The sequence below is a fragment of the Gallus gallus genome, chromosome 4 (genome assembly GCF_016699485.2).
Source record: "Gallus gallus isolate bGalGal1 chromosome 4, bGalGal1.mat.broiler.GRCg7b, whole genome shotgun sequence".
NCBI lineage: Eukaryota > Metazoa > Chordata > Aves > Galliformes > Phasianidae > Gallus > Gallus gallus.
In genome coordinates, this window is record NC_052535.1 from 29,717,470 (window position 1) to 29,731,850 (window position 14,381).

The 14,381-nt window shown below is 37.4% G+C and overlaps 1 protein-coding gene and 1 long non-coding RNA gene across 17 annotated transcripts in view; one reads left to right on the forward strand and one right to left on the reverse strand.

The window, feature by feature from the left end:
* The window catches only part of LOC112532437, a 102,765-nt gene that overhangs the window by 80,824 nt on the left and 7,560 nt on the right, over positions 1 to 14,381 (forward strand). The window lies entirely within an intron of this gene.
* The window catches only part of INPP4B (inositol polyphosphate-4-phosphatase type II B), a 287,734-nt gene that overhangs the window by 59,659 nt on the left and 213,694 nt on the right, over positions 1 to 14,381 (reverse strand). For all 14 annotated transcript variants that reach the window (XM_040700268.2, XM_025150480.3, XM_025150479.3 and 11 more), the window contains 2 exons: positions 10,855 to 11,032; positions 4,832 to 5,044 (listed from right to left, as the gene is read on the reverse strand). In XM_040700268.2, coding sequence (XP_040556202.1) covers positions 4,832 to 5,044; positions 10,855 to 11,032 — 391 coding nt within the window. The remainder of the gene's footprint in view (positions 1 to 4,831; positions 5,045 to 10,854; positions 11,033 to 14,381) is intronic.

Sequence of the window (14,381 nt, forward strand, 5' to 3'; positions counted from 1 at the left end):
TTATAATAAATACGAGAATTCCAAAATGGGCAGGGTCCCATCATGTGCTGGATGGTGCAGAAATCAAAGCTCTTGTACATAATTTGATGGGGCAGAATAAGAAACAAGAACACAACCAAGACATACAAACAATGAAGTTGCATACAAGACTAGTAGTCAAAGAATATAAAAAAAAAACCAAACAACCCAAAACACATGTACGTGCTTTAATACTGAGTCATTCTGACGCTGATACGCAGCAATCAGTTTGCTTGAGGGTTAAAAATGGAAAAAAAAACGATCAATGCTCCTTTCTTCTTTATAATAACCGAAAGTTTAAGGTACACATCGGGCTTTGAGACATAAAAACAGAGATGCAAAAAGACAGCGTGAGAGAAGGGCAAGGAAAGCAACTGAAAACTCAAAGAAATACCACAGTTCCATATAAGTGGTAACACTTGGAAGTTGGGTGAGAGCAAAGGAAGAACTACCACTGAAGCAAACTTATTTAATATAAGATTTACTTGCAACTACATGTCACGATTCTTAGGCCAGTCTCTGACACTAGCAGAGGGATCTCACCTTTCTACATTCCCTCCACTGGAGGGCACACCCTGTGGCAAATGGCCACTGCCCTGAGGGACCTGACACAAATCTACAGGTAGAGAAGCATCGACTAGCTGGAAACATATGGCAACACAGATCCTCCCCCTCCAGTTCAGAATTTGAAGGAAAACTCAGAATTAGAAGGAATTTGTAGGGCTGCTTCAAGGGCAAGTGATCTGATGTACAATTGGCAATAAATTGGTCATTCTTGCACAGAACTATATTAATCCACAAATACATTCTTGAGAAGTAATGCACGTACAATGCAACAAGTGGAAATATCTGTACTTGTACACATGAAATAATTTCTTAAATACAAGACTATCTGAAATGCACAGGCACAGATGCAATTAAATGCCAAAAATAGAGGACAGGTACAGATTCCGTCATGAATTTAATATTCATGCACGTACCTCAAATATTCCTGAAAAATGTTCAAGGTATGGATGAAATTATTGTTTTTCAGCCCCCACAAGCATTAGTTTTGGGGAAACAATTAGGTGAAGAGTAATGAAATGTTGCAAATAGTAAAAATCCAAGCCCAAAAGAACTGCAAGTTTTACTGGAGAGTGGCAGAGAACATCAGTCCGTGTAATCTAAGGTATACGCTTATAATCTAAGGTAATGCTAAGGTATATGAACACAAGTTATTCAGCACAGCTGCAGGAACATAATTTCCCTTTCCTCCCTCTGCTGGGGCAGTGCAATCCCAACACAAACAGTGTTAAGTTTTTAAGGAGCATCTGGAGTTACTGCACAAGCAACACAAATAAGAGCTTGAGTTCATTTAGGAATGAACACTTCTCCATGTAAACCAACTTTGAACCTAGCATTAAGATGATGCCTATAGAATATTCAGACAAATATTCCCTGAGGGTTTAGAAGTAAGATTCATAAACATCTGTTGACAGAAAGCTCACTTTTATTATCATACATCTGGTCATTTAACATAAGAGCAAGTGAGACAGAGGGAGCAGAAGCTTGTTGTACCAGTGCTCTTGTTCTCCAGCTACAAGGTTCTTACAATTTAAAGTTATTGCTACATGCAGACACAAGAAACAGATGTGTCCATCACTTGTGGTGATATTATACTGTCTACATCAAAGATAGCCTCGTTGTAAAGAACACATCTTGAGTAAAATTGTTGTCTCCAATCAATGAAAATCAAGTTCCTCTCTGTTCTTTTACACAAGAGGAAATACATAAATTTCACGTTCCTTCTTCCCCCTCGCCTTTCACGTTTTCTTGTAGCCTAGCATGCCTTCCACTCACCTTGCATATTCTTAAGCAATTTATTTTCCATTTGCCTATAAAATGTGTCACAAACGATCATTTTGCAGCATGTGTCAGATTAAAATACAAAACACACACAATCTGTCTTATAAGTCTTCTGCGAGAAGTTCGGGAAGGGAAGAAAATAATTGTTATTTCTTCATACATTAAAGTGCTGAGACCCTAGGTTCTTCAACAGGATGCTTCTTCCCTGACAGCACTTTTCCCCCCAGTTGTGACAGAGCTAACTGGGAATTAAGTTTACTCCTGTGGTATAAAGAACCAAGAGAAGGAAGGTTTCTGGCTCATTCATTTCTGCTTCTTTAAACTCAAAAGTCAAACTAATAACATGGAAAAATTGTGCAACAAGTCTCAACTCCGTTGGGATAAAGCAGACTGGGATAAATCAATGGCACATTGACATTTGCCCTTTCACATACAACACTACTGTTGCACACTTCACTTGGGCAAAGTCTAGATGCAGCAACTATATCACTCAGTGCCATGGAGACTGTGTTTCCTTTGAGATGCAACTCGGGTTCATATCCATATATTATATTAAAGCCCTTCAGAGGTGTGCTCATCGATAAGCAAGTATTTTAACTAGCGTTCATGATTCAAGTCCTGTCATGACAGTGCTCTGGAATGGAAAGTATCATACATGGGTCAGCACTTCAGAACAATATCTGAACACCATGCCAATATTTGTAAATAATTTATAGGAAATGACATTTTATGGTCTTTGCAAATCCAATCATGTTAGGTAGTCAGTCAGAAATGTAGAGCAGAAACAGCTCCAAGGGGCAATGTGCCTACCTTTTCTTGTATAATGCATGACAACATGCTCTGTTCCCTCCTAGGTTCTAGGATAGCAGAAGCAGCTGGCAAGAGAAGAGGAGAATATCTATCCAGAGGCAATCTAATACTCTCAAGTTAAATATTTTTCCTTCAACAGTACTGCTGTACTACTGCCTACATACAGCGCACCCATATAAACAGCTCAATCCATACTGCTGTCAGCTACACTGGGATCAATATCTGTACTTGATATCAAAGCAGAGATACAGCACAGCATTGCTATGGAGAAGGGGAAGGCTTTCTGGGAAACACCGCTCACACAGTGAAAGGGCACTGTGCACAGTTAAGAAACTGGGAGCTGTTCCTTAAGATAAATTTGGATGCCAGGGAAGGAGGAGATCTTGACAAGTTGTTTTAGTATTGTGCTTTGAATTCACTTTTGTGATGTTTGTAGGATAACATAGTCTTTGAAAGAAGGTGGAACGGGGTCAGTTCAAAGAGTTCTTGGACACGATTTAGATTTTGGACAACTGCAAAACAGAAATCTGAGTTACAAAAACAACTCAAGATAATAATGGGGAGAAAAAACAACAAAGGAGAATATAGTGCCCTGCGTACAAATAATTTTCTTCTTCTTTTATAGCTGGCTTTCAGAGTAGATTAAGTTTTTTTTTTCAAATTTTATATGTGATTATTCTTACTATTTCCAACACAATAATGTCAGCTTGATTATTAAAAGTCACATTATTCATTACCTGCATTTTAATAAAGAAATGAATATCAATGGAAGCCTAATGTTCAAATTTAGAAAAAAGACAAAATTTCTTTAAGATTTATAATGCCTCAAGTTTGAATATTGACTCAGACTCAGTTTATTAACTCAGAAAATATCTAGGGACGTACTTAAATTTAACCAAGTAGGTAATTTTACTAATTCAGCAAGAAAAAAATCCCAATGCTGTAAACTAATGCATTGCTGTGATTCAGTAATTAGGTGCAAGTATCCGGCGGGAAAATATCAATAAAAAAATCAATAATAAAATATAGGTCAGCTAGCTTCTCTGCAACAGCAGAATTAGTTCATTAAAATACAATTTGCACAAAAATTTTCATTCTCCCTTTTGTCAAATGTATTGTGATATTTATTTTACTGAATGCCCCAGCAGCTGCAATCAAACATTTTGGTTTAAATTTCAAGTAAAGAGAGACAGTTCTAGCAGCCAGATTGCAAGAAAAAAAAAAACCATGAAAAATGAATTCAACATTTTTAAGTCAGCAGACAAATAAAAGAATGAGTTATTTATTGTTTAGCTCTCATGTCTTCCTAATGAATGGGCACGGAGATAATTGTCTTTTCTCCTCAAGTCACATTCTTCTTCTCTATTTATGGTATGGATAAAAGTTACCATTCCGGTGTAGGTACTGTAGCTCACAATTATTAATTATTTACAACACAGATTAATATGTCTGAATCCTTTATATTTATGAGAATACAGTGATGAACTGAATACAGTATGAAACTGAACCAAATAAAAATAACTTGAGTTTGAGGTATATATAACAAAGAAGTAGATCTTTTGTGAACACATCTACCAAATTATTTAATTTACAAAGTCTCACCCACAAATAATATACATCTTTGAAAGACATACCAAGAATGTTAAAATCTAAACCCCATGTTTGATTGGTTTTATGCAATCTCAGATATATCCTAGAAACACAGTCAGTGGGAAAACAGCTCTGTTTTGCTAAGGCTTAACTCATGCACACTGAAACTATTTATGTTGTCTTGGCCAAAAAAAAATCCTGACATCAGTGTATGCCTTTTCAACCTTCCTAAATCTATCTAATCAAGAAAAAGAACTCAAGTAAGAGTAAATAACGCTTATCTGCCTGTTTAGACAAGAAGATATTCATCATCCTCAGTATTATATGCTCCTCTAAGCTGCTGCACTGATGCACACTGCAGTTAGGAAAGTCATTTAAATTAGTTTTAGGGAAGTATATCATTTTTAAATTCTAGTAACTCAAAATATATTTGAAAAATATTATTTAATACTTTTGAATTACTTTCTTCCCCAACAAAGTGTGACAAACATACTAGGACTTCAATTTGTTTATGCCCATTTTTAGGTTTTGGGATTCAATACCAACCAAAAGTATTTCAACTACTTACCCACTCTTCCTCATCATACTCAGAATGATGGGGTATAGAGTCCTGTCTTTTAACCTGAGATGGATGATCCTGATGTTTTAGGTCATCCCCCTCTTCTGCACTGTTTCTAGGCACAGCTGGTTTCTTGAGGACACAGCCAGGTCGGGCTGTATATAGTGCTAAAAGGGCACTTCTGACCAGCTGATCCTTAAATGCATGCACAAACAACTCTGTCTAGAGATAAACAAAACAAAAACAAATATAAGGTTAGGACAAATAATTATGCTTAGATAGGGAAGTTTGTGTTTCTTGTCAGAACAGAATGCAATGTAAACCAGCAAAAATAAGGAACAATTCAAGAGTTTTTACATCACATTCTACAATCTTATCACTCTAAGAATTAACTAACACAACAGTAAAGTATCTGTATTAGAGATTATCACCTCTTCATACAATCCTGTTTTATTTAAGCTTCAAATTTTGCCTGCAGCAACAAGCCTCTACAAAGACCAGTTCTAAGAGTTTCCAACCACTTCTCAATCATTTACAGATGTCAGACAAAATCTGATTAACAAATCATAGAATGGCCTCGGTTGAAAAGGACCATAATGATCATCTAGTTTCAACTCTCCTGCTATGTGCAGGGTCGCCGACCACTAGACCCCGCTGGCCAGAGCCACATCCAAGTATCTGCAAAAGCAGTGTTTCCAAGTACAAGTTGTGATACATATAGGTATCAGTGCAGATTTTTGAAGGAAGGAAGGAATCCTTGAAGTACTTTTTCTAGACGCTCTGAAGATGTTACTTATTGACAATCACTCTAACATTTCCAAGTTCTCCTCTTTGACTGTGACAGCTTGAAGTTTATCTTATTTTTAAAAACTTCCAATCTCCCTGCATTATTTCCTTCTACCACAGCAAAAAAAGTAAAAATGATAATGCCCATCCTTTCTGCATATGGTCTTCAGCATCTCCAGTCTCTGTCTCTACATAACAGCAAAAGCCACTGAACTGTTATTTTCTAAGTCACTCTCAAGTTACAATCAAGTTGCAATACAAAGCGTGATATCTCAGACAGATTAATTCAGGGATGTGAATATAAGTTAGCATTTCACATTTCACTAATTTGGCCATAGCACAATGCAAAAGACTTTTGGAGACCCCATAATAAAAAAGCTAAAAGAGGATTGTAGATCATATTTATTACAACATGTTACATCTCTAGAAATAGACTTGTGTCAACTAGTATGGAAAATCCTCACTGCATGAGTTTTTACATATTTTTAATACAATGAAAGCATGCAGAAAAGCATGAAACAGATCTTACCCCTACAAGCAATTGGGTGTGCTTGTGGTCGACTTTTTTTTATCCTGGTAAAAGATTGTGACTCTCAACTTTTAGTTTAGACCAACAGCCTTCAAGAACTGCCTTCTGAAGAGCTCTGGTTCCCCACACTCAGTGTTTGCCAAGCACACCCACCTTCTGCTGTCATACACACAGGGCCCTGTCTCCACTATTCCTCTGAAGGGTGCCGGCCCATCCACATCATCCACTGATGCAACCAACTGAACCAGAAAGAGTGAGGCACAAGCACACACTCCTTTTCATTATGTGGCAGCAACCACTAGCAAAGAAGCAGGGACAGCTGCGGGAGTCAATTTTGGTTACTTCAGCAATGGTCTTCAGACTTAATGTGTCTGAAATGGGACACCATGCACCCTGTCAATTTACCACAGCCCACCCAGGCTATTGTACCTCCTGTCTCTGGTCAGGGGCTTTGGTTCACAGGTAACAATGAAATACTGTTTCCCATTCCTTCCACACCATAATTATTTGAATTTATTTACCCTATCAGTGGGATTTAGTTGATTTCCTATTTACTGGACTGCCATGTACAGCTTCAGACAGTGAACTACCTTTGCACACACATTAATTAAACAGGCATACAGAAAGTATATGCCTGTAGAGTTATAATAACCAGCCTAAACAAGCAGTCATACAAAGTTAGGAAACAGTAGAAATAAAGGTTTCCTGGCTAAGCTTCCTTCAGCTCTTTCATGCTTCTTATGCAAAGTACAGAAGAGAGAGCCAAAAAACAGAAACTACCCCAAAAACATAACAAAGAAAAGAACAGGAGAAGGATTTCAGGGTGTTGGTCGATGAAACACTCAACATGAACCAGCAACCCAGAAGTCCAAACATATCCTGGGTTGCACCAAGAGAAGTGTGACCAGCAGGTTCGAGGGAGGTGATTCTGCCCCTCCACTCTGCTCTCATGAGACCCCACCTGGAGTATTGCATCCAGTTCTGAAGTACCCAACACAAGACAGACATGAAGTTGATGGAGTGGGGCCAGAGGATAGCCACAAAGATAATCAGATGGCTGGAGCACCTCCCCTATGGGGACAGGCTGAGAGAGCTGGGGCTCTTCAGCCTGGAGAAGAGAATGCTCCGGGGGGGCCTTATAGCGGCCTTCCAGTACCTGAAAGGAGCCTACAGGAAAGCTGGAGAGGGACTTTTTAGAAGGGCAACAGGATGAGAAGAAACAGTTTTAAACTTGAAGAGGGAAGATTTAAACAAGATACTAGGAACAACTTCTTTACTGTGTGGGTGGTGAGACAATGGAACAAGTTGCCCAGGGAGGCTGTGGGTGCATTCAAGGCCAACCTGGATGGGGCTGTGAGCAACCTGATCTAGTGGGAGGAGTCCCTGCCTACAGCCAGGTGGTTGGAAGTGGATGATCTTAAATGTCCCCTCCAACCCAAACCATTCTATGATTCAATGAAAACAAATGCCCTTAAGTTCTAAGTGTTAGTCTCTATCTTCCTGGAAACCTTTCTCCCACTTTCTGCAATCCTTCCTAGTGTTTTATCCAGTCCCTTTTGACTAGTATTTACTTCACTTTTATGTGCCTTTACTCAAACTCTTCTTTTTCCTTGGTTTCCTAACTCTATAGCCTTCTTAAGCCGACTGACATTTAGACCACAATGCTCTAAAGAACTGATAATGTCTTATGTAATTAAAGCTTTAGCTGCTGAGGTTGGACACCTGCAGAAGTTTCTGCTCTTCTGCTGTTTTCAGGAAAAAACTGTTCTTGATCAAAGAGTCATAGGGATTGGAAGGGACCTTTAGAGATTATTGAGTCCAACCCCTCTGCTAAGGCAGGTTCCCTACAGTAGGTCCCTCAGGAAGGTATCCAGATTTGTGCTGAATACCTCCAGAGAAGGAGACCACACAACCTTTCTGGGCAGCTTGTTTGAGTGCTCCATCACTCAGAGTTAAGAAGTTCTTCCTTGTGTTAATATAGAACTGCCTGGGTTCCAGTTTCTGACCATTTCCCTTGTTCTATTGTTGTATGTCATTGAAAAGAGACCATCCCCATCAGCTTTACTTCTGCATTTTAGACAGTTTTGAGATCACCCCTCAGCCTTCTCTTTTCTAGAATGAAGTGTCACAGGTCTCTCAGCATTTGATCCCCAGTGACTGGGCAGAGAATGCCTGAAAATTCACTGCAACTAAAACTCAAAAGGCTTTAAAATAGCAACCTTAGAAACACGAAGTCATGATTTTTTAAGTTAGCATCAGGACGACTTCTGGACTTAATCTGAGATTCTTCCATTATTAGTCATGATCAATACTATTTAACTCTCAGGCAGTTTTATCAGACCCATTTTACCTCTTCACTAATATAGTACCTGAGGGAAAGGCTTAAATAAAGACAGTTTTCTTATTTGCAGACCTTCAGGACTGCCTCATAGTAGTCTTGAAATGAACTATAAGACAATTTTGTTTTTCTAAACTTCCAGCCTCCAAATGGTACACACTTAGAGAACACATAGTCTTTAATTACTATTGCTACCAAACCATATCAATCTTCGATAAAAATGAGGTGAAGTTATAACTGCAGAATTGTCTTTTCTCACACGTTTACAGTAGAGCTACTTTTTGTGGCTATTCTACAGTTCCTGTCAGAATAGCCCAAACTACTTGCCTGTCATTAGAAATGGCAATACCATGGTTATGCTGAGGTCTTGCATCTCTCTTCCCCATGACAGTCTGCTTGAGACCATGTCAGGTTTTTTGCATCAGGAACGGTAAATTCAAAAAAAAGCTTTGAGTTTCAGAAAGTTGTAAGCATGGGACAATTTTAAGTCACGAATGCCTACTATGACTGTGATACATATACAGTAACTCTCTGAAAAGTATAAGTAATTTAATTTCAGTGTAAATATTTTGTAGTAAAGAATGTGTTTTAGAAAAGTAAGTTGGTATGGAAGTGAGTCTCTGTTTTTTCATATAGAAACTAAAATTCTACCACATTTAAATTCCATTCCAGGATTCCATTGGTTTAACAGCTATCAATATTTAACTACTTTTTCTTATAGTTAAATACAGCCAAATTTGCAGAACATCACTATTTATAGAGTTTTACTGAAGCCACAAAACAAGCATATCCAAAGAAATGCAAACTTTGCAAGTTCCTTTAGATACTTGACTAAAGAGTATTTCTGTAAATAAAGATAGGCATAGCTGGAAAATGAATGTATCAAGCCTTCTGCAAGCTGCAAATGCTGATACACTTGTCAACAGCTAATGGCTTTTTAAATCAATTAACAGAAAGTGTTGATAAAAGATTAGTCTCAGAAAAAAATGTACAGTAAATTCCAAATCATACATGGAGAAGTAAAACCATGATAGAAATATTAGAAAATAAGCTCAATAAAATAAGCAGTGGAATTATTTTCACTTCCAATGCATGCAGCCAGTCCTTCCATTTCTCACACAATTCCTTGGCTGTAGCTCACATTTTATTGCTACCCAATGTTTGGAAATAGTCTTTATATGACGTTGAATATTGCCTTCAGCTGAAAACAACACACTTTTTAACAAATTTGATAAATGTAATTACCGGGCAAATATTTTTTCCCAACTTCTTCAAACAGCTGCTTAACTTCAAAATTGCCATCAATTTAAGTAGTGGAAAATTTCTTTCTTACATGTAAGAGGTACACAAAGGGTACAAAGAAATGAAATTCCTTCCTTTTATTTTCAGGCCAAATTCTACTTTCCTATATATCCCTGACATTTGCAGCAACTCCACTGTTCCTAAAGTTACTGAGGATTTACACATCTATAACCAAGAGCAACATTTGTCACCCCTGTGGCTCCAGTGCAATGCCATCACAGTATGTGGCTGAGCTTAATATTGAGATTTGAAACTCTCACACTGAACAATGTACTGCTGGGATAACAGCTCAACAGACCACAGGGGTTGCCACTTCCCAGTAGCTGAAGATGCATTGAAATGATTATTGATCATGCCATTAAGTCATATTGAGATCACATTACAGAAGGTAGGGCCCATGAAGCAACAGGAAAATTTTAAAACCCCTTTGGTTATAGCTGTAGTACTTAATATTTTTGTAGAGTAACATATGCTTAAAAGTACTTTGCACACTTAACCTAATCTCCAAAATCCCTGTGAGACAGGTGGAAAATATTATCTTCCTTAATTTAGAGCTAAAGAACCTAAGACGAGGAAGTGCCTCCAGCTACAGAAGAAAATAATAGGAGAAGGAGGATTAAAATTTCAGACCTTCTAGTTCCAACTTATCCTTTCAAACTGCATCATCATTTCTGGTCATTCTCACCTTTGTGCACTAGCCTGAACTACTGCCCATAGGCAGTTGAAGCACCACAGAAAGAGAAATAATATTACAGTTTATCATCTCACAAAATTATCTACAATAATCTATTTTTGATAAACCCTACTATGTGATCACAAGAGGATAACAAAGACACATGAAATTACATCAATTATACTTTCAAATAATGCCAACTCTTATTAGTTTCATTAGTTTTCTACATGGAATACCTGCAGAAAGGCAAAATAATATTTTTTTTCTCCCTTTTTTTTTTGATGGCAACATTTTGAAGCTTATTTTAAATGCTGTGAAAGACAATTTATGCCAGAAAAAAAAAAACCCAGCAGCTACAGACTTGGTTATTCCATTTTCCACTGCAGAAAAGATTTGAATCTTACTTTTTCTGAAAGCATCTTTAAAGAGTTCTTCAAGCTGTCCGGAGAATGTTGGCTTGCAGAATTAAGCAGAAGGTCTGCATGGCTTGATATGAGAGGTTGTAGATGATTGATGTTGCTGAGAACTTCTTTTGCCTTAGCTGTGTTCTCGGGTGAATAGTAAATACACTGGTATCCAGTACTGTAACAAAACAAAGATGCACATCCAAATGATTTCTGCTATTATTGTGATTAATGTGCTAAGAAATTTTAAAAGATATTGTAAGAATGACGGATACCAAAAATTGAGTGTTATCACTGAAACTTTCCTTCCCTTAAAGATAAAAACAAGTCCTTATTTGAACATCAGAGGACAATGCAGACTACCAAACTTCCTGCTTTTCCTGCTTTTAGCTGTTCACAAACTACTGCATTTATTCTGCATGGCTTATTTTCCTTTTCAAAATTCATCCTTTTGTCATTGTATTTTTCCCCAAAATTTACTAATTATACATTATCCTTTCACCTCATTATTCCAAAATACCACTTTTAGGCACAGCATACAAGACCTGGGTGCACAGTGTATTTTACTCCTAATTTATTCATGCTTTCAACAGATTTTATTTGATTAACTACTCAGTGGAGAGCTTAAGGAAGAGGAGTAACAGGACCTAATGGATAAAAAAAAGCAGATGTCAGGCCATTCCAATAGCCCATACACAAAATGCCTAGCTGGCTACATATTACACTCGTTAATATGTATTTAATTACATCACCAAGCAACTCCTGGAACATTATCAGTGACAGAGCATCCCCAGCTTCCTCAGTATGCATCTCTCATCTTTCTTTGTGTGTCTTTTCTTCATTTATCCATACTTTTCTTCCACACCCTTATGCCCTCCCCCCCCCCCCCCCAATTTCAGTTCATTTCTTCACTGATCAAGACCTGAATTTTGACACTCATGTAGTCTTTCAAGTCTCACTTATTGTTGCTTTTCATTTCAGCCCTTTTTCAGAGCTCTTCTCTCCCATTTCCCCTTCAGTATCCCTTCTAGTTCCCCCTTGATAGCTTTCTATAAATAAGAAACTAAATTTAATTGAATAAAGGACACGCACACAAATTCAAATGAAGCAACTTCCACAAAATCTAAAGCACATAAACCATTTTGCAAATAAGAATGGATTCAAGGTCTCAAAAATAAGCATCTTCCTTAGACACTTTGCTGAGTTACTATCCCAAATTACACAATACTAAATCCTAATTTTCGGTCACTAATGCCTACATTTTAAAATATAATTCTTTGTAGAGGTGGTCAGGCTGCATAATATTTAAGTCAGTGAAGCTTTGCTGTGATCAGTCATGCTACCAACCACATCAAAATTATTAAGTCTCTAATTCCACTGAAGTAGTTACTGACTACCAAGTGCAGAGAGCAGAATTCTGCATAGCTCAACAAAAAGAACTGTAGAAACTGTCTTAGTTTTGCAAGAAAAATAATTCTTTGTAAGAACTAAGGAAATGGTCACAGCTCTGCCTTCACAAAGGCAACACTGCCAATCACATCAGGACTGCGCAACAATCAAGAACAATTGTCTACATTAATTGTCTTAAATGTCTTGATACTTCACAGCACTGAATCATCTCTGAACGCTCCTTCTGACCTCTCTCTCTTTATCAAACAGCCTTTTTGCAGGCTGAATTTGGCTAACACCAAGCTCACTATATACATATTCCATTCTGAGATTCCCCTCAGCCCTTAATTACCAGATCTCTTCCACTGATCTCCCATGCCTCAGTGAATGTTGCAGCAGAAAAGCTACATATCCAAAGAAAGTGAGCTATTATTTTTCCTATACAACATGTTTAGGGATGTCTGAAGTTTCTAACTGAACAAAATGAGTTTCCTTTTAAGCAAATACTTCTAGAACTGAGGTGCCATAGCTATACACAACAGCAAGTAATACAATTTTAAAGAAGCTGCTTCCCATCCAATATATGGTTCTTAGAATGCCTGTAGAAACTAGACAAAGGGAATAACAAGTAAGAAGAAACTTCTGCATTAGGGCAAAGATCACATAGGTAGGCTCAGTGCAAGAAATGAGCAGCAGTACAAAAATCTATCCTTGAAATAATAAGTAAATATTGAACAATTACCTTTTGAAAGTCTCTAGTAATATATCACGGGTTAAGCTTCAAAGCCTTCACTCAGCATACAAAGTGTATTTCACATATTGGCATACATCACTACATACACATGACTTTCAGTGGTCATTTCAGTTTTCGAATGGCTTTAATGACAATGTCACGTAATTTTTATAAAGAACATGTCAACTAAATCTGCAGTTTCAACTTCAAACTAACAAAGTTCATGCCTGAAATAAATGTAGCAATATGCTGAATGTCTAAATTCTTATGACATTCAGAGTAACTCTATACTCCTGCTGTTAACTGAGTCGTTTGTGTGACTACATTAAATTATCACCATCTGTGACTGGCTTAAAACCTTTTAACAATGAACATTTGATTTCACATTTTTCAAAATAAAAACTGCAGAAGATAACTTCCAGAATACAGTTAAAAAATGTACAACAAAAAACATCTCCTGCCATTTAATCTCAAGCTTACGTACCTTACAGAAACTACCAGTGCAGAGGTTTGTTTTAAAGGATCACATGTATCCTATCTAAATCTACGACTGTAGAATCATAGAATGGCTTGGGTTGGAAAGGACCCCAAGGATCATCAAGTTCCAGCCCCCCTGCCACACACACAGCCACCAACCTCCAGATCTGGTACTGGACCAGGTTGCCTGTTCCAGCACCTCACCACTCTCCGTGAAGAACTTCTCATTGACATCCAGTCTAAACCTTCCCTCCTTGAGCTTAAAACTATTCCCCCTTGTCCTATCAAAACTCAACTGATTACATTAAAAACAAAAAACAAAAACAAACAAAAAAGGAAAATTTACTGCATCAGAAAATAAAACTTAACCATATGATCAGTACTGAAGTCTTGAAAACAGTCCTGAGAGAGATTAGATGACCCAGTAATATTTTTTTAATTATTTTTTTTACTTCCTAAAGATTCTCTTGACAGTTTGGAAATTCCCTGGCTCCATTCAATCCATTTTTATTGATGAAGTCTGAATTTCTATTAATCCTTTCCTTAAAGCAATGAACAAGGCTGTATGCTTCTCTTGCTGTTCTTCTACTACCTCTTAATTCTTCTTGAAGTAACAGTAAATAACCACCTTTAATCAATCATGGGACATATGTTTCAGTGAAAACAGAAGTCATGACACCCTTCATCAGCCCTCCACTGACCTAAGCAGAACTCATGCTCAAAGTGAATATTTCTAGGAAGATAGTCAGGGAAGCATGACTATGTAGGAAAAGCCTTCTGTAGTTCTTCAAATTGTTTTTTGTGTATCTTTGCGCTAATGAAAACATAAAATAATCTTTAACATAGGGGAGGACCTTATCCAGAGTAACTGAGCAAGAATTTTAGCAGAAGACAAAAGCTATAATACTTCACCACAAAACCGAGGGTA